Source organism: Cyprinodon tularosa, unplaced genomic scaffold (genome assembly GCF_016077235.1).
Source record: "Cyprinodon tularosa strain WSP-4 unplaced genomic scaffold, ASM1607723v1 ctg367, whole genome shotgun sequence".
Lineage (NCBI taxonomy): Eukaryota > Metazoa > Chordata > Actinopteri > Cyprinodontiformes > Cyprinodontidae > Cyprinodon > Cyprinodon tularosa.
The window spans coordinates 583201-609710 of NW_024039082.1; the positions used below are offsets into that span (position 1 = coordinate 583201).

At 38.6% G+C, this 26510-nt stretch overlaps 1 protein-coding gene and 2 pseudogenes across 1 annotated transcript; all 3 read left to right on the plus strand.

The window, feature by feature from the left end:
• The first annotated feature begins 945 nt into the window (after nucleotides 1–945).
• Nucleotides 946–4325, plus strand: LOC119790517 (annotated as a pseudogene).
• A 6549-nt stretch (nucleotides 4326–10874) lies between these two features.
• Nucleotides 10875–13039, plus strand: LOC119790518 (annotated as a pseudogene).
• A 7583-nt stretch (nucleotides 13040–20622) lies between these two features.
• On the plus strand, nucleotides 20623–23388 carry LOC119790519 (interferon-induced protein with tetratricopeptide repeats 2-like). Its single transcript, XM_038296061.1, has 2 exons — nucleotides 20623–20868; nucleotides 22057–23388. Exons 1-2 carry the CDS (start codon nucleotides 20623–20625, stop codon nucleotides 23386–23388), a joined length of 1578 nt encoding a protein of 525 aa, XP_038151989.1.
• Nucleotides 23389–26510: the final 3122 nt, after the last annotated feature.

The window sequence follows — 26510 nt, forward strand, 5'->3', positions numbered from 1 at the left end:
CATGATGGGAGTCAGTGCGACAGGCCGGTAGTCATTAAGTGAGGTGACCTGAGGCCTTTTTGGGACCGGAATGATAGTGGCTTCAAGTCTGCCACCATCATGACGTCATACACACTCCGCTTTGTTTAAAAAAAATATAAATATAAAAAATATAACCGCGGATGTCTGGGGGATTCACCTACATGTTATGAATGCTGGCGTACCATAAATGATAACTTATGAACAGTTTAGTTTGTGCCTTCAAGTCGTTGCCTATAAGAAGACGTTACTTGGATATAACCTAACAGAATATATTCAGAACAGCTCTAAACGACACACAACTAATATGGGTAAGTAGAACATGATGTAATAACGTTAAATCAAGGGCCCAATGTAAAAAAAACAGTGTTCCCCTTTAACTGAGTGAAATTATTAAAAAGGCAAACCTTACAATTTGATAAATTCTACATTATTCTTTCTAAAATAAATTCACTCTGAGTTACTTTTTTGTATTAGGATTCTTTGTAAACATGAGCCCAGTTTCTTTAAGAGACAGAAACTCATACATTTAAATGGACTTTAAGTGGTGAGTTGAAGAAGTTCCCTGTTTCCTGCTGGGTCTCAGCAATAAAGCTGGTGTTATACAATAGCAGTAATTTCTCTACTTATAAAGTCGTAAAAACTTGACCAGATGACATAATCTGATCAGAACTCTGATAAATAACATTTCTGTGTTGGTTTTGTTGTTCAGTTTTTCAGTGAAGGTTTGACCTCCTTGAATGAATTGACATGTTGCTGGGAGTTTCTATTTAATGAGAAACAAAAGTTTAATCCTCCCAGTTTAGATTATGAACAGCAGAACTGAGATTTGATATCTTTATGGTGCTGCACCTCAAGGAAGGCAGAATATATGAGGACAGAATCTGAGAAGGTTTTAACCACCAGAGACAAAAAAGCACCTAAAAGATGAGGTGAGTTTCTCTTTCTGCTGCTTTAAATGCAGATATTTTTAATTATTCAAGCTTCGATAATAATCCGTTTACAGGGTTAAAATGAGACAACAGACCTAATCGGTTTATGTTCAGAAGTTATTCTGAAGCTGATGTGTCAGACACAATTATGTAACTGAACCAGCACCAATTCCTATGTTGGATTCTGGAATCCTTTTAGTGAAGCCACTAAGAGACTTTAAATGGGGAAAAAAATAACATTTAAACCTTTAAAATAAACCATAACCTAAGGTTGATTGTTTTGAGAAGAAAAAATTCCACATGATCCTCCAGGTTCTTATTGATCTCAGCTGCTGCTCTTCACAACCATCTTTGTCATGATGGGTCTCAAAGATCTAACCCACATGCAGAAAACCCCTCAGAGGCTTGGAAAAAGTTAATAGTTTATTGGTGAGGTTTACAAAACTCAGAGAGATAGAGAAAACATGTTATTCTCAGATGGGGGGAATCCTGCGGTCAGGTGAACCGTAACCGGAAACTCTAGGGGGAGATCACAGTGATGATTTCAAAGTCCATAGGGAAATTGATCTAAGGAGATGAATGGAACAGTTTTGATTCACGTAGTATGGTTCTGGATCGATCCAGAGATGATGGTTACTTGTTGGCAGAGATGGGAAGTAATGAAGTACAAATACTTCGTTACTGTACTCAAGTAGATTTTTCTGATATTTTTACTTTACTTTACTACTTATTTTTATGGCGACTTTTTACTTCTACTCCTTACATTTTAAAAAATTGGCTCATTACTTTAGTTTTGAATCATTTCAATGGAGTTACCGTTATTATTTTTCATGTCATCAATACCAAATTCATTCTAATTGGATGGGAATCTACGTTGCATTTGACGCACCACTACAAGATGAATCGACAAATTTGGCGGTATTTATTCGTGGCAAATCATTGCAGCCTGGTGGCGGTGGCGTTAGCATAGTAGTATGGACGAGAAGATGATTGAAAATGAACACAACAGAGATCTAGTCCTATTGGCAGACATCCATTTAAAATGTAGGCAACGGCATGAAAAAAGTGGTTTCTACTTTTACTTTTATACTTTAAGTAAATTTACAAGCCTGTACTTTGTTACTTTTACTTGAGTAACGAAGTTTAATCAGTACTTCCACTTTTACCAGAGTATTTTTAACATAAGTATCTGTACTTTTACTCTGTACTTTTGCCATCTCTGCTTGTTGGAGGGCGGACAAGCAGACTAATGGTGCGTCCAGAGGAGCAGCGGAGCGGACCGACTTTCTTGAGGAGGACATGAACGGATCTGGTGAAGGTTTCCCCTTGCTCAGCGTGAGACGAATATTTCCTTCCAAGGGGAGAAGGACCAGTCTTATCCAGCGGATCGGGGGTTATCCTGCCGGAGAACACAAAGAGACAAAAAGGTAAAAAAAAAAACCTTAGACTCAGAGAGGCAAAGACTCAAAGGTTAGACTCAGCTAAACTTAGTGAGGCTAGAGTACCCAATACTGGCAAGCACTCTGGCTTCGAGATGGTGACAGCCCGCTGCTCAAATACTCCTCTGGTGATGACCCAACGAGCTGCTGGTGTTGGGGGGAAACCGGAAGAGGCCCTCCAGGCCAAACAGGAAAAAGGGCACCATCTAGTGGGTAGGAGGAGAACCTAAAAAGAAAACACAAAAACATTCCAAACAAACAGAACCCTAACAATCTTCAGAAACGTGGTGTTCATTTCCAACTCCTGTTATGCAAAGGAAGCAACAGCACACCAAAGATAACCTGAAATTGATTGAACTTAGAAGCTTGGCTTTACACGCCTTCCTTTACTTTGTTGGATTTAGGTTTGGACTTTGACTAGAACACTCTTAATTTATTTTTATTTAAGCCATCCATTGTATCTCTGGCTGTTAGTTCCGGGCTGTTGTCTTACTGAAAGGTAAACCTACACCCAATTCTCAGGTATTCTAGTGCCTCTAAGAAAATCTGAGTATTCAAGAATATTAAGGCAAATATTTTTTCCAAAAATTTCTACTGCTGCAAGTTAATTTCTGTCATGTTTACTGTCTCATCAGTTCTGCTCAGAGTCTGAAGAACAAACTGGAGGCCCTGCAGTGCCATTTCACCTGGAACCTAAATCATGGGAGTCACAGCCTTACTGTTATACAGAAGACGTTGGAGGACATCGGCACAGGGGAGGGAAATATCTGGCTGGGTCACATCTACAACCTGCAGGGGTTCATCCAGTACAAGCTAGGCTCCTCTGAAGAGGCCCTGAACATCTTCGGCCGAGCCACTGAGACCTTCCAACGCCTTAAAAACTCAGATGAAGGTCCCTGGTTGAAGGTGAACTTTGGTAATCTGGCTTGGCTGCACCATCGTATGGGTGAAGATGAAAAGAGTCAGGATTACATGTCAAAGGTTGAAGCTTTAATCAGAGAATACCCAGCTCCACCTGAGGAAGAACTCTACCCAGAGGTCTGTGCTGAGAAGGCCTGGACCCTTTCGAGGTTTGACAAAGAAAAGAGGCTGCAGGCTGCAGAGCTCTTCCAGAGAGCCGTGACGATGCAGCCAGACAACGTGGAATGGCAGACCAGCTGGGCCATATTATCAGCAGATCCCTTCCTAGACAACATGGAAGACATGCCTCCCGAAGTCTTTGAGAAACTGAGATCAGCCACTGAACGAGATCCAGAAAACTTGTATGTTGCTGCTCTTTATCTGAGGGCACGAGCTGCAAAAGGAGAACAAATTCAAGATAAAGCTCAAAGATTGGCTGAAAGGATCCTAGAAAGATTTCCAAGCAGTTACAATGGCTTCAGCCACTTAGGGCGACTGTACAGGGACTATATATCAAAAGATGACGCTATTAAGGTAGCCAAAAAGGCCATGAGGAGATATCCTGACAGTCGTTATGCAAAGAGATTTGCTGCCATCTGCTACAGGAATAAAGTCCTTTCCCCAGACTTCAAACCCAGTAGTCAAAGCGGCATCGTCACACGAGCCATTAGTCTCTGGGAGGAGAATATTGATCTCTATGGTGAATCTAACCTTAAAGATCAAATAAATCTAGCTAATTTATATGCACAGGTGGATAAAAAGAAAGCTGAACAGATTTATAGAGAGATGTTGAACAAAAAAAAAACTGGATTTAGCAGAGGAACAGATGCTTTACAACTGTCATGCTAAATATTTATTCTACATTAGAAAAGATAATTATAGGTCCACTGAGTACCACATGATGGCGGCAAAGATTCCAGTAGAATCAGAGTATCGACAGACAAGCATCAACGAGTTGGTGAAGACCTTGAAAAGAAGCAAAAATGAAAAAATGTGTGAAAAAATCAGGAAGCTTCTGACCAACCTGAAAGTCTGAATCAGTGAATATTAAAGAGATTTAAAAGGAAGATTCTACAGAGTTCTGGTTCTGCAGAGTTAAGCCCCAGGCTCATTCATTATAAAACCTGTTTATTAAATCAGAATATAATTAAAAGTAAGTTCATAAATGGTTTATAAGGATTTATTTTTTTCAAAAAGTAAATTTATTGTAACGAAAACACATAATCTAATTTACTAAAAAAGGATGTAGATCCTAACCACACTTTTTAGATAATTTAAGATGTTGAAATTCGTTCAGCATCATAATTTAATTTATAACTCTTTATCCCTTCAATTATTAAATAGCATGATGAAAGCTTAATCAGATCATTTTTGATATAAATTAAGAAATGTATCAATGGGGGAACATTAGTGAACTTGGCTTATGACCTAAAGTTTAGCTTAAGAATGGTCAATGTTATTAAGCTTATATTAAATCTGATTATACATATTTCACGTTTTTTCATAAAAAATAAAAAATGACATAAAAGTTAAATTACATTGATGTCTCTGAGTTTATGTCAGATGTAATTTGTTTGTGGCATTTTAAGATGATTTTACCTCATATCTTTTCCTGTGTGGTAAGAAATTATCTTTATTTGTTTAGATGTAAAAAAGTCAAGTCAATTTCGAATCTATTTAAAAAAAACAGGCTCATTTTTGTTTGCTGAGACAATGAAATCAGCTTATAGAAACACACCCCAAAAAACAGTTGTTGGTATAAGTTTATAATTAAAATAAAGCTTGTTTGTGATTCTTGACCTTTGACCGTATCTGGACATTTGATTTGAAGCTTTGGACATTTATGCTCTGTTGGAATTCATTAGCTACCGCCACCGCACTATGACATAATCGTCCTCCGAATCTGGCCTTCGGAGGACGATTATGTCATAGTGCGGTGGCGAGGTCTGGTTGGATTCCAAGACTCCTCGTTATGCAGCCTAGAAATGCATCAGTCTTTTTGCCCCCGATTTGAAGGATGCGTCTGATGTATCCTCTCTATCCTTGGATATCCCAGGATTCATTGCAAGTCCAAGCAAGCCGACTGCTCCGTGATCAGAGGAAATGGCGAATGGCGCCGAACAGTGGTGAAAATTGGAAGTTCAGTTTAATATACTCCAAGTATGTGAATAGTTCCATATGAAATTAATTAAAACAGTTGTTTTAATGGTGGTGAAGTTTGATTTATCTAAAGGTATTTATCTGTTACTCTTTAAATGGGTTTGCCTGTAATTTAAGGACTGCAATTTTTACCACTAATTGAAACCTCTTCCAATACACATTAACATGAATTCCACACACTGTAGTAAACAGATTAATGGAGGCAGAAGATGTCTTTCAGTCATCAATGCACACATTCAGCGACACACAGCAGCTCTTTCAAGCTGGGCACCGTTTCATTCACAACACCTGTCCCATCAACCAGGAATCAGAATCATAGATACTTTAATAATCTCAGGGTGAAATTACTTTGATTATATTACTGTAATAGAGTGACTATAGGACCAGTTTGACATAACACAGTTTCATACAATATATATAATTTGTGGGGTTCCCGCTCCATCTCGCCATCACTGGATTGTTGATAGGCTGTTGGAAGTACAAGGTGCTGTGAAGTCACCAGCCGCCGTATCGGTACTCCCTAGTTAGACCGGCCAGAATGTAAACAATATGTGCGCTAAACCATTGAAGGAAGATGATGTTTTCATTTTCAGGGGGCTTAAGACCTAAAATTAAGGTAAGGTCATCACTTTGACACACACACGCTTTCATAGCATCAGAATATTACTGTAAATTATGGTAAATAATAGGCACATCACATTACATATTTTGTATGAAGTCTGTTAGGATAATTATCATTAAAGGTGTGTCTGTTTATTACACCTTGGTATTGGCTGCTTTTTTCATGTCAGAATAGATGTTTTCGAAATAGTTAATCTAATACAGACAGTGCCTCTGTCTGGATACAGACGAGAGCGGTGTCCTTCAGCTAAGTGTAATATTTTGATAAGGCTGGAGCCATGATGTCTAATCATTTGCTAATGTGTATGATGTAAAATAAGATAATGTGGCAGACTGGAGATGTAAAAAAAGCCTTTCTTAACTGTTACTTGGGGCCACTTCCTGAGAGGTGAGCCCCGAGGTGAGCAGCTGCCATTCTGAAAACTCTAAGGGCCGGATTTATCAAGATCCAATTTTGCGTGCAGTAATTTGCGCTCGCAAACTGGAATTTTGCGCGGGGGGCTGAACCATGGTTTGCGGGTGATTTAACAAGAACGATTGCGTAACTGGTGGCAGGTGCAAAACTGTTGGAGACGCCCTATTTAAATGATGGTTTTGCGCATTTTGTGGTTTGCCGCAAAGTAGTTTGTAGTTTTTGCAAACTAGTGCATAAAGAAATTTTAATCTTACAGTGACACTCCCATATATATATGTATATATATATATATATATATATATATATATATATATATATATATATATATATATATATATATATATATATATAAATAAAAACTTTGGCAACCTTTATTCCCTAAGGTGGTATATGGCTGAATTTCTACTTCACTGCAGTAAAAAAAACACACACACAAAAAAACAGGTGTTTTGTATTGGCCTGTAGAAAAATGCACATACCAAATGGCTCACAAGAAGTGACTGTGGATGAGATGACTGTGCCTACGCATCCCCGCAGCATTGGCATGTTGCTCCACAGGCGCAGAGGTCGGGGTTCTCTCTGTTAGGGCGTCAGGGTGACATGGCATTTAGAACGTCGGACAGCACTTCTGAAAAACGAGATTGGGAGATCCCAGATGCAAAAAAGTGCAATGTTGCAAGGAGTTTTGTGATATCTGGTATTGCGTGGGTCCTCCTTGTGGCTGGCTCCAAATCCATTCGGAGTTCCCCCAACAGCTCCAAAATGGCAATGCTGGATAAAAGATATGTTTTGATGATCGTTTCCTCGTTCATTGCAAAAATATTCACACGGAGTGAAAAAATGAGTTCTCTGCGTCTCCTTGCTTCATTTCGATGTCTCCTTCTTGCGACAATAACCGCTGCCATGTGTGCGCAATTACGCATACAGACCGTTTGCACCTTCTTTTGAAACGTGTTAAATATAGAGTCAGATACCGTTAGTAAAATTGCTTTCAGGTTTGATAAATCACTTTGCGAGTGCTAAATTAATATATTTACATGTTCTCCTACCACAAGACGCACTTTTGCGTGTAAACGCCCCATATTGCATATGCATTGCAGAAAAAGTACTAAATGGATAAGAGGCACTATTTAGCACGTTTTAAAGACCAAATCCTTTTAGCACGCTGTTGATAGATCAGTTTGTACAATTTTTAGCGTGCGCAGTGAAATAGCTCACGTTTTTATACACGCAAACCTTTGATAGATCCGGCCCTAAGCAATTTCTCTGATCTGAGTAAGATTACAATTTATATCCCAACCTGTTGTCATGTCTTCTGGTTATTTAATACATATAAGTTATGAAGTGTTATTTAAAGATTTTGTCCCGACTGATCTCTTTTCAGGGAAAAGAACCGGAGAGATGCGTCAAGGTGCATACACAGAGCCTGTCTTTAACAAATGGGTTGAATGTTAGTGGGGGGAGACTGGAAACAATGTGTTCTTAAACAAGCTTTTCAAAACATTTCATCATGATGGAAGTCAGTGCGACAGGCCGGTAGTCATTAAGTGAGGTGACCTGAGGCCTTTTTGGGACTGGAATGATAGTGGCTTTAAGTCTGCCACCATCATTCTAGTATGTAAGTAAGTATAATGACTGACACTTGAAATACTTAATAATTGTTGCCACAATTATTATAAGTGAGTCAGTAGTTAGGAAATGTTAACAGTTGGAGCAGACTGGGCACATAAATGGACCACATGCTCTTCCGAGCAATGAAGTGTGTATTGCAAGCAAACTACTCAGGTTGCCTATAAATGAGGCCAGAAGACATTTCCAGCGCCTTATATAGTTTTGCAAAATTCCCAAGCCTTCTATTAGCAGAGACAAAAAAGTTTTTTTGAAATATGCCGTGCTTCAGAAGATAAAGGAGCTGTGTCCTTCTCATCCAGGCTCAGTTTTTCCACAGCAAGGTTTGGGGCAACAGAGTGGGAAGAAAAAAAATAAGACAGAAGGACTGTTGCGACTCCATCAGAACTAAGGCAGGAATGACATCGCCTTGCTTTTCTCTTAACTAATTCGTCAAAGTCCTGTCGAGCAGTCAAAAGAAGATTTTTCTTTTTTTGTTTGTTTCTGACAGTTTGGCTGAAGTCTGATTGAAGCAATTACTGATTGATTTTTTTCCTTTTGTTGATTTGTGGATTTATTCTCTAATCACCTAATCTCTAATCAAGCAGTCTAATTATTAGTCTTTCAATTTGAGGTAAAAGATTCACCTTTACATAGTCACAAAGGAAAATGAAGAGGAGTTATATACGTCAAAGAGTTGTTGTCCCTTTCGGCAGAAGTTTTGGATTGCAGCACATCTGGACAAAACATATGTATGATGCCATCCCTTGAATGATTTATAAAACACAGAATGACTGTGTTTGTGGACAATTTCTTCACCTTTCTGTCTTTGGCTAACAGACTTCGGCATAAAATATCTGCTTGGCACAATCAACAGAAATGGTTGGAGATACCAGCAACTGAAGAGGAAACCTTGGACTGCCGGTTGTATTTCCACAAAGATATTTCCATCTCTAAACTTCCATGTGGACGGTTTATGCAACAAAGAAAAATAAATCTGTTCATCTTCTAAGAGCCATCGATCTGAAAGTAGAAATAATGGAAACAGAAAGCAAACCAAACTACGCTGTTCAATACAAGCATTTTAAACGCATTGTTGATGTTGTGAACCAAAATTTTACAAATTTTGATGCATGAAGGATCACACAGAAAGTCCATAACTGAGTTTTACAACCTACTGGACATGGCTGCAACAAATCCACACATCTTGAATAGAGAATCCAAAGAAAGTTGGCAACAAACAGTTAAGCTTATTTATTTTAATTTGGATACTTTACTATGGATCTCTTGGTTGTTACTAGTGTTGCACCGATACCAAAACCAGCATCGGACGGCGGCCCGATCCAGCACTAAAATGGTGGTATCGGCGAGTACCAACAAATAGGGCACCGATACCACTTTGAGTGCCAAATTGGCACTATTGTCACCCATTCCAGGTAGGAAATAAAAAGTTTTATTGGATTCACTTTGTATTAGTCTTTTTCCTACTTGACAAAGGTAGGCAGCAGCTTGACAAAGCCTTGATGGCAATTATTTTACATCCAAGTAGTATGCAGTTCTTCATATACACACACACACACACACACACACACACACACACACACACACACACACACACACCCACACACACACACACACACACACACACACACACACACACATTAATTTCACATAGATGGTATCGGTATGTATCGGTATCTGTGAATACTGGACAGCCAGACATCGGGTATCAGGGCCAAAGAATAGTCTTGGTGTTACAAACACAGAGAAAAGACTTCACGTCAGTGGTGCTATAGTGTATTTATGTGACTTTTTTACAATATTAAGAATTTTATAGTTTTCTGATGATGCCGAATTTCCATATAACTTTGTTGTATGTAAATTTTTCCCTTTTTTATTCATAAACATATGAATGTCCAGGTTTTTCCAATTGTTTATTTATCATAAACCAAAAATTATATTATTAAAGGTGAACCTTTAACCTTTCATTGCCCCAAAACTCATTAATTTCCCACTACAGGAATGAAAAGTATATCTTCTCTTCATAATAACTGGATGATTGTTATAAAAAAGAAATTTACTTCAATATTGGATAGATCAAGCAAAAAGCTCTTTGTTCCCTTTCTTCTTTAAATCAGACAGTTGATGTCCTCCACACTACTCTTAAAATTTCTAAGCATTTGATGCTTCCCAAAGGCCTAAGATGGCCTTTCATCTTAAAGGGGAACACTGTTTTTTTTTAAATTGGCCCCTTGATTTTATGTTATTACATCATGTTCTACTCATCCCCAAATGAGTTTTGTGTCATTTGGAGCTGTTCTAAAGATATTCGGTTTTGTAATCCAAGTAACGTTTTCCTATGGGCAGCGAGTTGAAGAACATGATGTAATAATGTAAAATCAAGGGCCCGATGTAAAAAAAAACGGTATTCCCCTTTAACTGAGTGAAATTATTAAAAAAGCAAAACTTACAATTTGATAAATTCTACATTATTCTTTCTAAAATAAATTCACTCTGAGTTACTTTTTCTATTAGGATTCTTTGTAGACATGAGCCCAGTTCCTTTACGAGACAGAAACTGTTACATTTAAATGGACTTCAGGTAGTGAGTTGAAGAAGTTCCCTGTTTCCTGCTGAGTCTCAGCAATAAAGCTAGTGACATGTTGCTGGGAGTTTCTATTTAATGAGAAACAAAAGTTTAATCCTCCCAGTTTAGATTATGAACAGCAGAACTGAGATTTGATATCTTTATGGTGCTGCACCTCAAGGAAGGCAGAATATATGAGGACAGAATCTGAGAAGGCTTTAACCACCAGAGACAAAAAAAAAAACACCTGAAAGATGAGGTGAGTTTCTGTTTCTCCTGCTTTCAAATGCAGATGTTTTTAATCATTTAAGCTTTGATAATAATCCATTTACAGGGTTAAAATGAGACAACAGACCTAATCAGTTTATGTTCAGACGTCATTTTAAAGCTGATGTGTCAGACAAAATTATGTAACTGAACCAGCACCGATTCATATGTGTAATTCTGTAATCTTTTTAGTGAAGCCACTGAGAGACTTTAAGTTGGGAAAAAATTAACATTTAAACCCTTAAAATAAACCCTAACCTAAGGTTGATTATTTTGAGAAGAAAAAAATCCACATGATCCTCCAGGTTCTTATTGATCTCAGCTGCTGTTCTTCACAACAAGGTATCTTTAAAAAACATGGTGTTCATTTTCAACTCCTGTTCTGCAAAGGAAGCAACAGCCAAACTAAACAGAACCTGAAATTAATTGAACTTAGAAGCTTGGCTTTACATGCCTTCCTTTACTTTGTTGGATTTAGGTTTGGAATTTGACTAGAACACTCTTAATTCATTTTTATTTAAGCCATCCATTGTATCTCTGGCTGTTAGTTCCGGGCTGTTGTCTTACTGAAAGGTGAACCTACACCCCATTCTCAGGTATTCTAGTGCCTCTAAGTTCTGAATGTAGCTTCCTATTAGCTCAGACCACCTTAGTGAAAATCTGAGTATTCAAGAATATTAAGGCAAATACTTTTTCTCCTTAAAAAAAAATCTTCGATACACAACACATGACATTTCTACTGCTGCAAGTTAATTTCTGTCATGTTTATTGCCTCATCAGTTCTGCTCAGAGTCTGGAGAACAAACTGGAGGCCCTGCAGTGCCATTTCACCTGGAACCTAAATCCTGGGAGTCACAGACTTACTGTTATACAGAACACTCTGGAGGACATCGGCACAGGGGAGGGAAATATCTGGCTGGGTCACATCTACAACCTGCAGGGGTTCATCCAGTACAAGCTGGGCTCCTCTGAAGAGGCCCTGAACATCTTCGGCCGAGCCACTGAGACCTTCCAACGCCTTAAAAACTCAGATGAAGGTCCCTGGTTGAAGGTGAACTTTGGGAATCTGGCCTGGCTACACCATCATATGGGTGAAGATGAAAAGAGTCAGGATTACATGTCAAAGGTTGAAGCTTTAATCAGAGAATACCCAGCTCCAAATGAGGAAGAACTCTACCCAGAGGTCTGTGCTGAGAAGGCCTGGACCCTTTCGAAGTTTGACAAAGAAAAGAGGCTGCAGGCTGCAGAGCTCTTCCAGAGAGCCGTGACGATGCAGCCAGACAACGTGGAATGGCAGACCAGCTGGGCCATATTATCAGCAGATCCCTTCCTAGACAACATGGAAGACATGCCTCCTGATGTCTTTGAGAAACTGAGATCTGCCACTGAACGACATCCAGAAAACTTGTATGTTGCTGCTCTTTATCTGAGGGCACGAGCAGCAAAAGGAGAACAAATAAGGGGAGAAGCTCGTGTTTTGGCTGAAAGGATCCTAGAAAGAACTCCAAGCAGTTACAATGGCTTCAGCCACTTAGGGCGACTGTACAGGGACTATATATCAAAAGATGAAGCTATTAAGGTAGCCAATGAGGCCCTGATGAGATATCCTGACAGTCGTTATGCAAAGAGATTTGCTGCCATGTGCTACAAGAATAAAGTTCTTTCCCCAGGCTTCACACCCAGTAGTCAAAGCGACATCGTCACACGAGCCATTAGTCTCTGGGAGGAGAAGATTGATCTCTATGGTGTATCTATTCTTAAAGATCAAATAATTCTAGCTAATTTATATGCAAAGGCGGATGCAAAGGCGGATAAAGAGAAAGCTGACCAGATTTATAGAGAGATGCTGAATAGAAAAGAACTGGATTCAGCAGAGGAACAGATGCTTTACAATTGTTATGCAAAAAATTTATTCTTCAATAGAAATGATCCTTCCAGGTCTATTGAGTACCACATGATGGCGGCAAAGATTCCAGTAGAATCAGAGTATCGACAGACGAGCATCAACGAGCTGGTGAAGACCTTGAAAAGATGCAAAGACCCTAAAATGTGTGAAAAAATCAGGGAGCTTCTGACCAACCTGAAAGACTGAATCAGTGAATATTAAAGAGATTTAAAAGGAAGATTCTGCAAAGTTCTGGTTCTGCAGAGTTCTGCCTCTGCTTCATTCAATATAAAGACTTTTTTATTACATCCCAATATAATTAAAAGTAAGTTCATAGATGGTTTATAAGGATTTATTTTTTCCAAAAGTAAATTTATTGCAAAAGAAAACACAATCTAATTTACTAAATAAGGATGTAGATGCTAACCACACTTTTTAGATAATTTAAGATGTTGTAATTCGTTCAGCATCATAATTTAATGTATAATTCTTTCTCATTTTTATTTATCAAATAACTATAAAAATGGGGATAACAGGAAGGGCTTATAATTTGATTAAATATTTTTTTGCTTAATAAAGTTATACAGGTAAATATGGGAGTAACCAGATCTGATAAATATAAAATTGACAATGGAACTCCACAGGGAAGTATTATCAGTCCTTTATTATTCTCAATCATGATTAATGACATTTTTACAGAAGTAGATCAGGATATTATGCAGTCTTTATTTGCTGATGACGGAGCCTTTGTCTAAAAAAGGGAAAAATCTAAGTTTAGTATATGAGAAAATACAAAATACTGTTGAAAATTGAGCTTATAACTGGGGAGTTCAATTCTCAGTAGGTAAAACAAAGACTGTTGTATTCAGTAGGAAGAAAAATTCATCAAATAAAAAATGTATGGATAAAAAATGAAAAAGTATGTAAAAGTTTTGGAATCATTTTTTATTACAAGATCTTATGGGGTGATCCTGTTATATATATTGAAGGGAAATTTAAAAAGTTAGAAATATAATGAGGTGGTTATCAGGATTAGATCGGGGTGCAAATAAAATTTATAAAAAAAAATGTTTCCTTGATTAGATCAGTGTTGGATTACGGGTGTGAAGTTTATAGTCAGGCTGCGAAAACAATTACAATTAGTAATTTAGAGATAATTCAGAATCAATCTTTGAGCTTATGTTCTGGTGCGATGAAGACATCTCCATCTTTGGCAGTGCAGGTGGAAATGGGGGAGATTCCTTTATATTTAAGACAAAAGCAAGTAATGTTGAATTATTGGTTGAGTTTGCAGGGACATAAGGAGGAGAATAATCAAGCAGCAAGAGTCCTAAAACCTTGTTGGGAGATTGGAAAAGCTAAAATAGACTGTTTTGCATGGGCATCAGATACATTTGTTAGGGAAATAGACATGCATGGAAAGAGATACTGTGAGCGGTGCCTTATCCAATTACACCATTTTGGTTGTTTCATATGCAAACATAGATGTAGAGGTTTATAAAGAAATGCAGATTAATAAAGCTAATAACTGGGTAAATTTTGTAAATGACAGAATTAAGAGTGGTTATAAATCCTTCACAATTATATATACAGATGGTTCAAAATATTCATTTTCAAATAAAACAGGATTTGCTTATGCTATTTCTGAACTTGGTGTATTTAGAAAATGAAGAACATCTGATAATGTAGCTGTGTATGCAGTGGAAATGTTAGCGATACTGATGGCCTTACAGTTGGTAGAGCAAAATAAAATTGAAAAAGTTCTTATACGTTCAGATTCATTATCATCATTAATGTCTATTTTAAATGTTTCATCTGAAAGCTGTATAGAGATAGTATATGAAATCTATGAAGTTATATTTAGATTGACCCAAATTCAAATAGAGATTAGGTTCATGTGGATACGTGCTCATAAAGATATAGAAGGGAATGATATAGCAGATCATTTAGCTAAGATGTCTTTAAAACGAAGTAGAATTATGGAAATAGCATATTGTAAATCTGAAATAAAATCAATCATTTGGAGCAAAATGAATCCGGATTGCAACAATTGTGGAAGGAAGGAACTAAAGTTGTCATTTATGTATGGATAAAAAATGAAAAAGTATGTAAAAGTTTTGGAATCATTTTTTATTACAAGATCTTATGGGGTGATCCTGTTATATATATTGAAGGGAAATTTAAAAAGTTAGAAATATAATGAGGTGGTTATCAGGATTAGATCGGGGTGCAAATAAAATTTATAAAAAAAAATGTTTCCTTGATTAGATCAGTGTTGGATTACGGGTGTGAAGTTTATAGTCAGGCTGCGAAAAACAATTACAATTAGTAATTTAGAGATAATTCAGAATCAATCTTTGAGCTTATGTTCTGGTGCGATGAAGACATCTCCATCTTTGGCAGTGCAGGTGGAAATGGGGGAGATTCCTTTATATTTAAGACAAAAGCAAGTAATGTTGAATTATTGGTTGAGTTTGCAGGGACATAAGGAGGAGAATAATCAAGCAGAAAGAGTCCTAAAACCTTGTTGGGAGATTGGAAAAGCTAAAATAGACTGTTTTGCCTGGGCATCAGATACATTTGTTAGGGAAATAGACATGCATGGAAAGAGATACTGTGTGCGGTGCCTTATCCAATTACACCATTTTGGTTGTTTCATATGCAAACATAGATGTAGAGGTTTATAAAGAAATGCAGATTAATAAAGCTAATAACTGGGTAAATTTTGTAAATGACAGAATTAAGAGTGGTTATAAATCCTTCACAATAATATATACAGATGGTTCAAAATATTCATTTTCAAATAAAACAGAATTTGTTTATGCTATTGCTGAACTTGGTGTATTTAGAAAATGAAGAACATCTGATAATGTAGCTGTGTATACAGTGGAAATGTTAGCGATACTGATGGCCTTACAGTTGGTGGAGCAAAATAAAATTGAAAAAGTTCTTATATGTTCAGATTCATTATCATCATTAATGTCTATTTTAAATGTTTCATCTGAAAGCTGTATGGAGTTAGTATATGAAATTTATGAAGTTATATTTAGATTGAGAGATTAGGTTTATGTGGATACCTGCTCATAAAGATATAGAAAGGAATGATATAGCAGATCAGTTAGCTAAGATGTCTTTAAAACGAAGTAGAATTATGGAAGAAAGAACTAAAGGTCGTCATTTATATCATAAACAAAAGAAAGTAGGGAAATATGGAAATAATAAGAACAAATCACAAAAGAACAAGTAGTAATGACAAGATTGTGGCTTGGACATAGTGGAATAAATAAAACTGTACACTTGATAGGTAAAAATCCAACTGTTAGTTGTGAGTGTGGTAGGGATATGGAAGGAGTAGAACATGTAATAATTCATTGAGAAAAATATACAGTAAGTAGAGAGGAGCTAAAACAAAAAATTAGGAAATATGATATAGAGAAATTAAAACATAATAAAATATTTGTTAATCATAAAATAAATAAAAACAGTTTTAAAATTTTGAAGGGAACAGGCTTATTTATAAGAATTTAGATTAAAGGGAGATACTCTGGTCCACACTCCAGCACAGTACAGGTAGATGGTGATAATACATCTTAACGTTAGATGTAACCCGCTAGTAAAAACCAGAAAGAAGATCACCAAACAAGAAGAATATCACCAAACTGAATAGAAAATAAGAATAACAGAGTAAGCTTTTATAACTCATTCCGGTTACATCACCTGAAATGGTGGCATAATTACCTCCAGCCCCTCCTTTGAAAGGTCTGAGCTCTAGTTTACATAAGGGGGTGTGGCTAAAAATGAAAACCTGCTTTTGCATTACTCCCACAGAGAAAGTCATGTCAGGTGGCACTAGAGTCGAGTTTTACCAACCCGCACCCGCCCGTACCCGTTAGGAAGACTACCGAACCCGACCCGTCACTCGCGGATATCTTCAATTCAAATCCGAACCCGACCCGTTGATATTTAACCCGCAACCCGACCCGTTAACACGTCAAGTAATAGGCTATAGTACGCTGCGCTGCAGAACAGCGCCATTTACACTGCAGCAGACGTGTATGCACTGACTGTGGCCTTTTGGAGGGAAGCCCACACTGCCGGCAGGGCTTTAAGCTACAACAAGGGTGACCCCAGTGCCTAAATAATATAACATTTCTGATGTCCATAACAACACACACGCATAAAAAAAAAAATCACCAACTACCCGCCCGCACTAAAAAAATATCCGCCCGACCCCCGACCCGTTTATTTTTATTTATGTATTTTTCACCCGCAAAAGAGCATTTTAGCGGGTGACCCGTCGGGGACCCGCGGGTACCCGACCCATTGCAGGACTCTAGGTGGAACTTTAAATATCATTTTATTTGTTTACACAGCTACAAAACAAAAAGTATTTGTGAAAAAGTAACTTTTGAAACATTATTCATGTCCATTTTTTGAAAAAATTTTCAAGCCGATTTGAAAGGTGTGTTGATGAAACACCATGTGACTGTGTTTTGGCCATTTCTATCAATAGATAAACATGAGCAGGTGTCAGTTGGGCCCTGTTCCAAGCCGGTCGGGCTTAAGGGGTTAAGAGTGGCAGTACTTATAACTACAAATTTTTTCACTGAAGTAAAAGTAAAATGTAGTCATCCTAGAAATTACCCAAGTAAAGAATAGGCTAGTTCGTAAGAGGTTTCTCAAGTTATATATATAGATACTAAGATCTGATCTTTAGAAATGATGCAGACAGACTTTATGCAAAAGTTCTAAATTTTAAAGATTAAAATTTAAATAGAATACAAATATCAGTACCATAAAATAATAAAATAAAAGAAATTAAGTGGTAAACAAAGCATACCACTAGAATTCTTCCAAATTACCCATGGATTTTTTTAATGAACTAGAAATAAAAGCAGCTTTATTTTAACTGGTGAGCTGTGGAAGTTAACTGTTACCATAGTATTTATTTTCCACACTCATAAAGGCATAAAACAAAGAACAGACATGCATATCTGATTAGAACCCTTAATAAGCATAACCATATAACCTTCAGGCCTTCATACCGTTGGTTTATGGCCAGAATCCATCTCAGTTAAGTTTTGACCTCCTCCAGGAAATTAAAATGTTTCTGTGAGTTTCTATTTCATAGGAAATGAGAGCATAAACCTTCAGCTTGAGATAATAATTACCATGACAGGGATTACATATCTTTATGGTGCTGCCCCTTTAGGATGAGAGAATAAATAAGAGCAGAACCTGAGAAGGTTTTATTCACTACAGACATCAAACAGCTGAAAGATGAGGTGAGTCACTCTTTCTGCTCATTTTATATGCACAGGTTTTCAGTTAGTCAAGATTTAACAGTAATCTGTTCACATAGTTAATATCAAACTAAAACTGGAGCAGTTTCTGTTTAATGCTCATCATTCTGATTTTGATCATTTTCCAGACAGAAATGTCTGACTGAACAGACACCATTCTCAATGATGGATTGTTATGTACTTACTGCTCTTACTTTATATGTTTTATAAAGTGCTCTGACTTTATATAACATATAAAGTCAGTTTATATAACATATAAAGTCAGAGCAGTAACAACTTTTATACTGTCATAGTTTATGTTGTCCTGTGAACACACTCCCAACTGGCTGTGTTAGGACAAAAGATGAAAGTGTGATTCGACCTCAAATAATGGTCAAGGAGATAACTGTGCACAGATACGGAATACATTCACAACAACCTCCATTCAAAATATAAACATTGGTTAACAAAAATACTTCAACTCCAGGTCTAATATATTTTAGTTAAAAACTAAACTGATGAAACTAAACTAAACCAAGTAGCCACTAAGTTCACATAGAAGAAAAACGCAAATAAAAATAGTAATATCTATAAAATGTTGCAATGATATCTCAGTTCAGCAGGGAGTTTGTGCTTGAGGGTTAAAGTTTAACTTAAAGAGATTGGAATGAGGTCAAATTAGCTTTAAACCTAATTTAGAGCAACTTTAGTTTTCAAACCAATTTACAAAGCAAATCCACGAGGAAAATAAATAATTATCTGGAAAAATAATATTTCACAAAATGAGTTTTTTAATCAAAGATCAACATCCATTTTGATAATTGATCTTAAAATTATGTGATGGTTTTGGACAATTGAGGATTCATCAGTCTCTCTCACCTTTGGCTGAAAGGTACTCCTGCGAATTTGAAGAAGGAATTTTGCACACAGTCTGTTCAAAGCAACATGGTTCTGCATGTATTTTGCAGGTCTGCTGAACTTGACTTAACCCTTTGAAGAGTGAAATCCCTCAGCCTGCAATGAAAGCCTAGATATTTGATAATGCAGCATGGGCAAGGTCCACAGGAAGAGAGCGAGAGGTGGGGATCTAAAATCTTTATAGCAAGCCAAGTACCTCCTCATATTGTATTGGACTTTCCCAAATTGTGTTTGACATGAAGAATGGGACATAACTTCTGCATATGCATTTTATTTACTCACTGAGGAGAGACACACCGTACCAATATCAAGGCTATTAAAGTAGGCTTGATATTTTTATTTATCCTTACAGGATGCAAAGGTTAAACTCAACAGCAAATATCGATTCACCTGTTGATGCAGAAGTATTAAAACACATACACTGCTCAAAAAAATTAAAGGAACACTTTGAAAACCCATCAGATCTCGATGGGGGAAAAAATCACGCTGTTTATTTATACTGATATGGACTGGGTGATGTGTTAGGAACAAAAGGAAGCCACATAATGTCCCAGAGGTGTTCTATTGGATTTAGGTCAGGCGAGCGTTGGGGTCCAATCAATGGTATCAATTCCTTCATCCTCCAGGAACTGCCCGCACGCTCTCGCCACATGAGGCAGGGCATTGTCGTGCACCAGGAGGAACCCAGGATCCCCTGCACCAGCATAGGGTCTGACAATGGGTGCAAGGATTTCATCCCAATACCTAATGGCAGTCAGGGTGCCGTTGTCTAGCCTGTATAGGTCTGTGCGTCCCTCCATGGATATGCTCCCCAGACCATCACTGATCCAACACAAAACCGGTCAAGCTGAACGATGTTACAGGCAGCAGAACATTCTACACGGCTTCTCCAGACCCTTTCACGCATGGCTCTTGCTCTGGAACCAGTCTCCTTGAGAAGGGCTGGCCATTCTTCCACTTTGAGTTTCCCTGGTGAGAAGCGCTGAACAGGAGTCGGCAGCATAACATGAGTTATTAGTCCAGTCTTAACATGATGGCTTGATGAGATGACTGGAGTCTGGTGTGCTATTGCTTGGTTGGAAAGAAAACCTGCAGCCACACGGCCCTTTCTGGAACCAGTTTGACATCCCTGTCTTAGACACTTGGGTAAAGACAGGGGCGTAGCTCTCCACCCACCAATATATGGTGGTAAGTTGGCTTCGATAGAGGGGGAAGATACTAGTCAGACCTGGTCCGGTCCAAACATATTGTGAGAGTTTGCTGGAAATGTATGGCAGAGTCCCCCGTGAGAAGGAGCTTTAACTCCCACCTCCAGGAGAGCTTTGAACATGTTCTGAGGGAAGTGGGCGACATTAAGTCTGAGTGGACCATGTTCCGTGCCTCTATTGTTAAGGCGGCTAGTTGAGCTGTGGCTGCAAGGTGTTACCAGTGCATGTCGTGGCGGCAACCCTCAAATACACTGGTGGTAACCAGCGGTGAAGGAAGCTGTCAAGCTGAAGAATAAGTCCTATCTGGCTTTTTTGACCTGTGGGACTCCAGAGGCAGCTGATGTGCTCCATCGGATTTGGTCGCTAAGGCAAAAACCCAGGCATGGAGAAAGACTTCCGTATGGCGTCAAAGCGATTCTGGCCAAAACTCCGGGGTCTCAGGAGGGCGAAGCAGTGCAGTACCAACACTATTTATAGTAGGGGTGGTTTGCTGCTGACCTCAACTCAGGACATCGTATGTCGGTGGGCAGAGTACTTTGAATACCTCCTTAATCCCACCAACAAGTCTTCCATTGAGGAAGCAGAGCCTTGGGGCTCCAGGTTGGGTTCTCCCATCTCTGGTGCTGAGGTTACAGAGGTGGTTAAAAAGCTCATCTGTGGAAAGGCCCCAGGGGATGGATGAGATTCACCCTCAGTACCTTAAGGGTCTGGATGTTGTGAGGCTGTGTTGGTTAACGCAACTCTGCAACATTGCCTGGACATCAGGGGCAAGACTGGGGTGGTAGTCCCTCTATTTAAAAAGGGGGACCGGAGGGTGTGTTTTGACTACAGAGGAATCACACTCTTAAGCCTCCCTGGTAAGGTCTATTCCAGGGTTCTTGAAAGGAGGGTCCATCTGATAGTCGAATCTCGGATTCAGGAGGAGCAGTGTGGTTTTCGTTCTGGCCGTTGAACACTGGATCAGCTCTACAACCTGAGCAGGATCCTGGAGGGTGCATAGGAGTTTTCCCAACCAGTCTACATGTATTTTGTGGAGAAGGCATTTGTTTGTGTGCCTCTTAGTGTCCTGTGGGCGGTACTCCAGAAGTATGGAGTACTAGGCCCTTTAATAAGGGCTGTTAGGTCTCTCTATGACCGCTGCCAGAGCCTGGTCTGCACTGACTGCTATAAGTCAAACTGATTTCTGGTGAGGGTTGGACTCCTGCCAAGGTTGCCCTTTGTCTGTTCATAACTTGTATGGACAGAATTTCTAGGCGCAACCAAGGTGTTGAGGGGATCTCTTTTGGTGGCCTCAGGATTGCGTCTCTGTTTTTTGCAGATGATGTGGTTCTATTGTCTTTATCAGGGCATGATCTGCAGCTCTCACTGGAGCGATTCACAGCCGAGTGTGAAGTGGCAGGGATGAGGATCAGTTCCTCCAAATCCGAGACCATGGTCTTGAGCCGGAAAAGGGTAGAGTGCGTTCTCTGGGTTTGGGGGGATGTACTGCCCCTACTGGAGGAGTTTAAGTATCTTGGGGTCTTCTTCACGAATAAGGAGAAGATGGAGTGGGAGATCAATAGGCAGATTGGTGCAGCATCTGCTGTGAAGCGCGCACTGTACCGGTCTGTGGGGGTGAAGAGAGAGCTGAGCCAAAAAGCAAAGCTCTCGATTTACCGGTCAATCTACGTTCCTACTGTCATCTATGGTCATCAGTTCATTTGTATTATACTTCAAATTCGGAGCTCTTCTGTAAGACACAGAAAGTGTATTTGCTTAGCACAATTCCATACCGTGACCATTCAGGTTGCTATACATGAAAAAAAAGAACTAAAAGGCAAAATCTAATTACTCTTCTTTTCTCATCAGTTCTACAGAGGCCTTGGAATCCAAACTGAACACCTTGCAGTGCCACTTCACCTGGGATCTAGAACTTTCCAAGTTGAAACTGAACTATCTCAGGGATGTACTGGAGGACATCGGCACAGATGAAGGAAACGTCTGGCTGGGTCACATCTACAACCTGCAGGGGTTCATAGAGTACCAGCTGGACTCCTCTGAAGAGGCCCTGAAGTTCTTCAGACGAGCCACTGAGACCTTCCAGCGTCTTAAAAACTCTGATGAAGGTCCCTGGTTAATGGTAAACTTTGGGAATCTGGCTTGGCTGCACCACCGTATGGGTGAGGATGAGAAGAGTCAGGATTACCTGTCAAAAGTTGAAGCTCTAATTAGAGAATACCCAGCTCCACCTGAAGAAGACCTCCACCCAGAGGTCTGTGCGGAGAAGGCCTGGACCCTGATGAAGCTTGACCAAGAGAAGAAGCTGGAGGCTGCAGAGCTAATCCAGAGAGCCGTGAAGATGCAGCCAGATAACGTGGAATGGCAGAGCAGCTGGGTCATATTATTGGCAGATCCCTTCCTAGACAACATGGAAGACATGCCTCCCTATGTCTTGGAAAAAGTGAGATCTGCCACTGAACGAGATCCAGACAACTTATATGTTGCTGCTCTTTACCTGAGGGCACGAGCTGCAAAAGGAGAACAAATTCAGGATAAAGCTAAAAGATTGGCGGAAAGGATCCTAGAAAGTTCTCCAAGCAGTTACAATGGCATCAGCCACTTAAGGCGACTGTATGTTGACTATATGTCTACGGATGAAGGTATCAAGTTAGCTGATGAGGCCCTTAGAAGATATCCTGACTGGCCTCATGCAAAGGGATTGGCTGCCATCTGCTACAGGAATAAAGTCCTTTCCCCAGACTTCAAACCCAGTAGTCAAAGCGGCATCGTCACACGAGCCATTAGTCTCTGGGAGGAGAAGATTGATCTCTATGGTGAATCTAATCTTAGAGATCAAATAACTCTAGCTAATTTATATGCAAAGATGGATAAAGAGAAAGCTGAACAGATTTATAGAGAGATGCTGAATAGAAATAACCTGGATTTAGCAGAGGAACAGATGCTTTACAACTGTCATGCTAAATATTTATTCTACAATAGAAAGGATAATTCCAGGTCTATTGAGTACCACATGATGGCGGCAAAGATTCCATGGGAATCAGAGTATCGACAAACAAGCATCAAGGAGCTGGAGAAGACCTTGAAAAGAAGCAAAGACCCTAAAATGTGTGAAAAAATCTGGGAGATTCTGACTAAACTGAAAGACTGAATCAGTAAATATTAAAGAGATCTCAAAGAAAAATTCTACAGAGTTCTGGTTCTGCAGAGTTTAATACAAACACCTGCTTATTACATCAGAATATAATTAAAAGTAAGTTCGTAGCTGGTTTATAAGGATTTATTTTTTCCAAAAGTGAATTTATCGTAAAAGAAAACACAGTCTAATTTACTAATTAATGATGTAGATGCTTACCACACTTTTTAGATAATTTTAAATATTGAAATATGTTAAGCATCATAATCAAATTCATAATTCTTTATCACTTTTAGTGATCAAATAGCATGATTGAAGAATGAAGAGGGAAGAGTAGTCAATGATTGTTAAATGATATTAAATCTGTTTGTACATGTTTCACATATTTTTTCATAAAGAAAACTGGAAAAATCTGAAAACAATATGAAAAATATATAATTTTATATGATTTATTTAGAAATAATTTGGGATTTCTAACATTATTTTTTGCATTGTCATGATTTCTTGTGAAATATTTGTAATTTCAATACATTCTTAAAAAGACATAAAAATTTAATATTTCGTTTTTACTTTGATGTCTCTGAGTTAATGTCAGATGTAATTTGTTTGTGGCATTTTTGTTATTTTTACTTCTTATCTTTTCCTGTGTGGTAAGAAAAGGTCTTTATTTGTTTAGATGTAAAAAAGTAGAGTAAATTTAAAATCTAAAAAAAAGAAAAAAAAAAACAGTTGTTGGCATAAGTTTGTAATAAAAGTAAAGCTTGTTTGTGATTCTTGACCTTTGACCTTATCTGGACATTTGATTTGGAGCTTTGGACACTTATGCTCAGTTTGAATTTATTTGCTCCGTTCTCTGAAGGCCAGATTTCGAAGGACGATTATGTCATAGCGCGGCGCCGAGGTCTGGTCTGGTCTACAAATGATTCCTTCTTTTTGCCCAATTTGAAGGATTCGTCTGATGTATCCTCCCTATCCTTGGATATCTCAGGATCCATTGCAAGTCCAAGCAAGCCGACTGCTCCTTGATTACAGGAAATGGCTCTTGACGCCAAACAGTGGTGAATATCGGAAGTTCAGTTTAACATAATCCAAGTATGTGAGAAGTTCCGTCTGAAATTAATAAAGATAGTTGTTTTAAAATGGTTATTGAGTCAGATATGTGGCGGTGAAGTTTGATTTATCTAAAGGTTTTAGCTGTAAATTTACAGCAGCAGAAAGATTATTGAAAATGGTCACACAAATGTTGACTTAGGAAAAATGTATAAGAATAAAATAACAGAGAAGAGTTAAAATATAAACAATAAAATACTGTACTGTAAAGTGTTTTAACAATATAAAACTGTGCACCTGGAGAATAAATAAGCATTAGCAAGTCTTTAACTGTGTTTATTTCTTTCTTCAACAACAAGCTCTGTGGAGACATTTGATCATTATTTGCCAAAGTTATGAAGGGGAAATCATATATTTTAGCCACCTGATATAATCTGCTCCCCCATAACATGGGAAAAATTAAACAAATCCTGTGAAGAAGAAACACCCGCAACAAAAGCTAAGAGTAAGGCCAATATGATCCAAAACATTATCTATATATTATTAAACCATACTTGAACCTGAAATATCCACCTTATTTTTCTTTTAAAACAGCAAATTTAAATCCATGTCAATAGCAGGTAAAAGAGATGGATGAGGCAATGATCTAATAACTGTTTTACTTAAGTTTATTTGAGATAATTCAAGATATTTTATAGTACTATCTTCTGTCCATCAAATGGTTAGGAGTGTTGACCAAATAACTGTAAGAGTTGTTTGATTTTCCTGATTGTGTTTTTATTTTAATTTTTTTCATTTAACAGGATGTAGTATTTGGAACGAATGCTTACGTATTGATGAACTGTAAAACATATGAACCTGAAAGGGAGAAATTGAGAAGAGTAGTTGAAAGGACAGGCCAAGAGTGGAGTCTTAAAGGATTATTGGGAAATAAAGGAAATATAAAGGATATTTTTAGATTAAGGAAAGCATTATTTAGTTATCTTCAGAATACAAAATTAAAAAATAGAATTTAATAGATGTAAAACAATGTTGCTACACACTCATGAACAGTAGGTGGCGGTATGCACCTTAAAGATCCGCCATGATAGAAAAGAAGAAGAAGAAGAAGAAGAAGAAGAAGAAGGAACGAATGCTTTCATTGGATGAAAAGAAGCTGAGCGTGATTGGCTGATGGTATGGTTCATTTACATACATTGCTGAAGTTGCGAGCGCAGAGAGCCGAGCGAGCGGAGAAACAGCCGAGTGCACAGCTGGTGTTGAGCGCGGAGAGAGCAGGTCAAGCGCGAGCAGAGACGGATTCGAGCACGCGCAGAGATGAAACTGAGCGCGAGAACAGTGTGTTGAGAGGGTTTTTCAGAGTTGAGCGCGCGCCAGACCGGTTTTGCGCGCGCGCGTGTTGTCTCACTGCTCGCTCAGATTGGTTCCTGCGTGCTCAAACCGATGGCACAAATATCTCTCCATATGAACTGGGCTATCATCTGTTGAAACCCAGCTCCGTCAACCATGGAGAGTGGCCTCATATCATAGATGAGCATCTGCAGTACTGACTCAGTGAGGGCAGCCGCCTGTTGCGGGGTGTACGTCTGCCTCCTTTGCAGGAAGGGGTCCATGGTGCTTCTCTTCTTCGGACTGCATGCATTTAATTTAAAATATGTTTGTCAGGCAGTCTGGCATAACACTCAAGCACTTTTTCCTAGCCAAAGATGCACTAATAAAATGCACAATGTATGTCATTAAAACTGCATTGGCTTGAATGTTACTTGCATCATACCGAGGCGAGTCAGACTCCGTTTCATTCAACTCCCCGACGTGCTTTCTCTTTAAATGTTCGTGCTTTGCAAACCTTGCAAGTAATCTTTTTATTCGCCGTATCCAGGCTAAAATGCTCCCAAACTTTAGAAGTCTTGGTACGCGTACCTGAAATTGACGCCGCCATATTTGTATGTTACCGCTCAGAGACAGAGACACTACTGCGCATGAGCGACTCTCGGCAGAGATCATAATCAAGTGAGATGCCTCACTCTGTTGGAAAAACGCGTCTGGCGACAATAGTTGACAATGGAATTCATTGTTGACAATTTCTA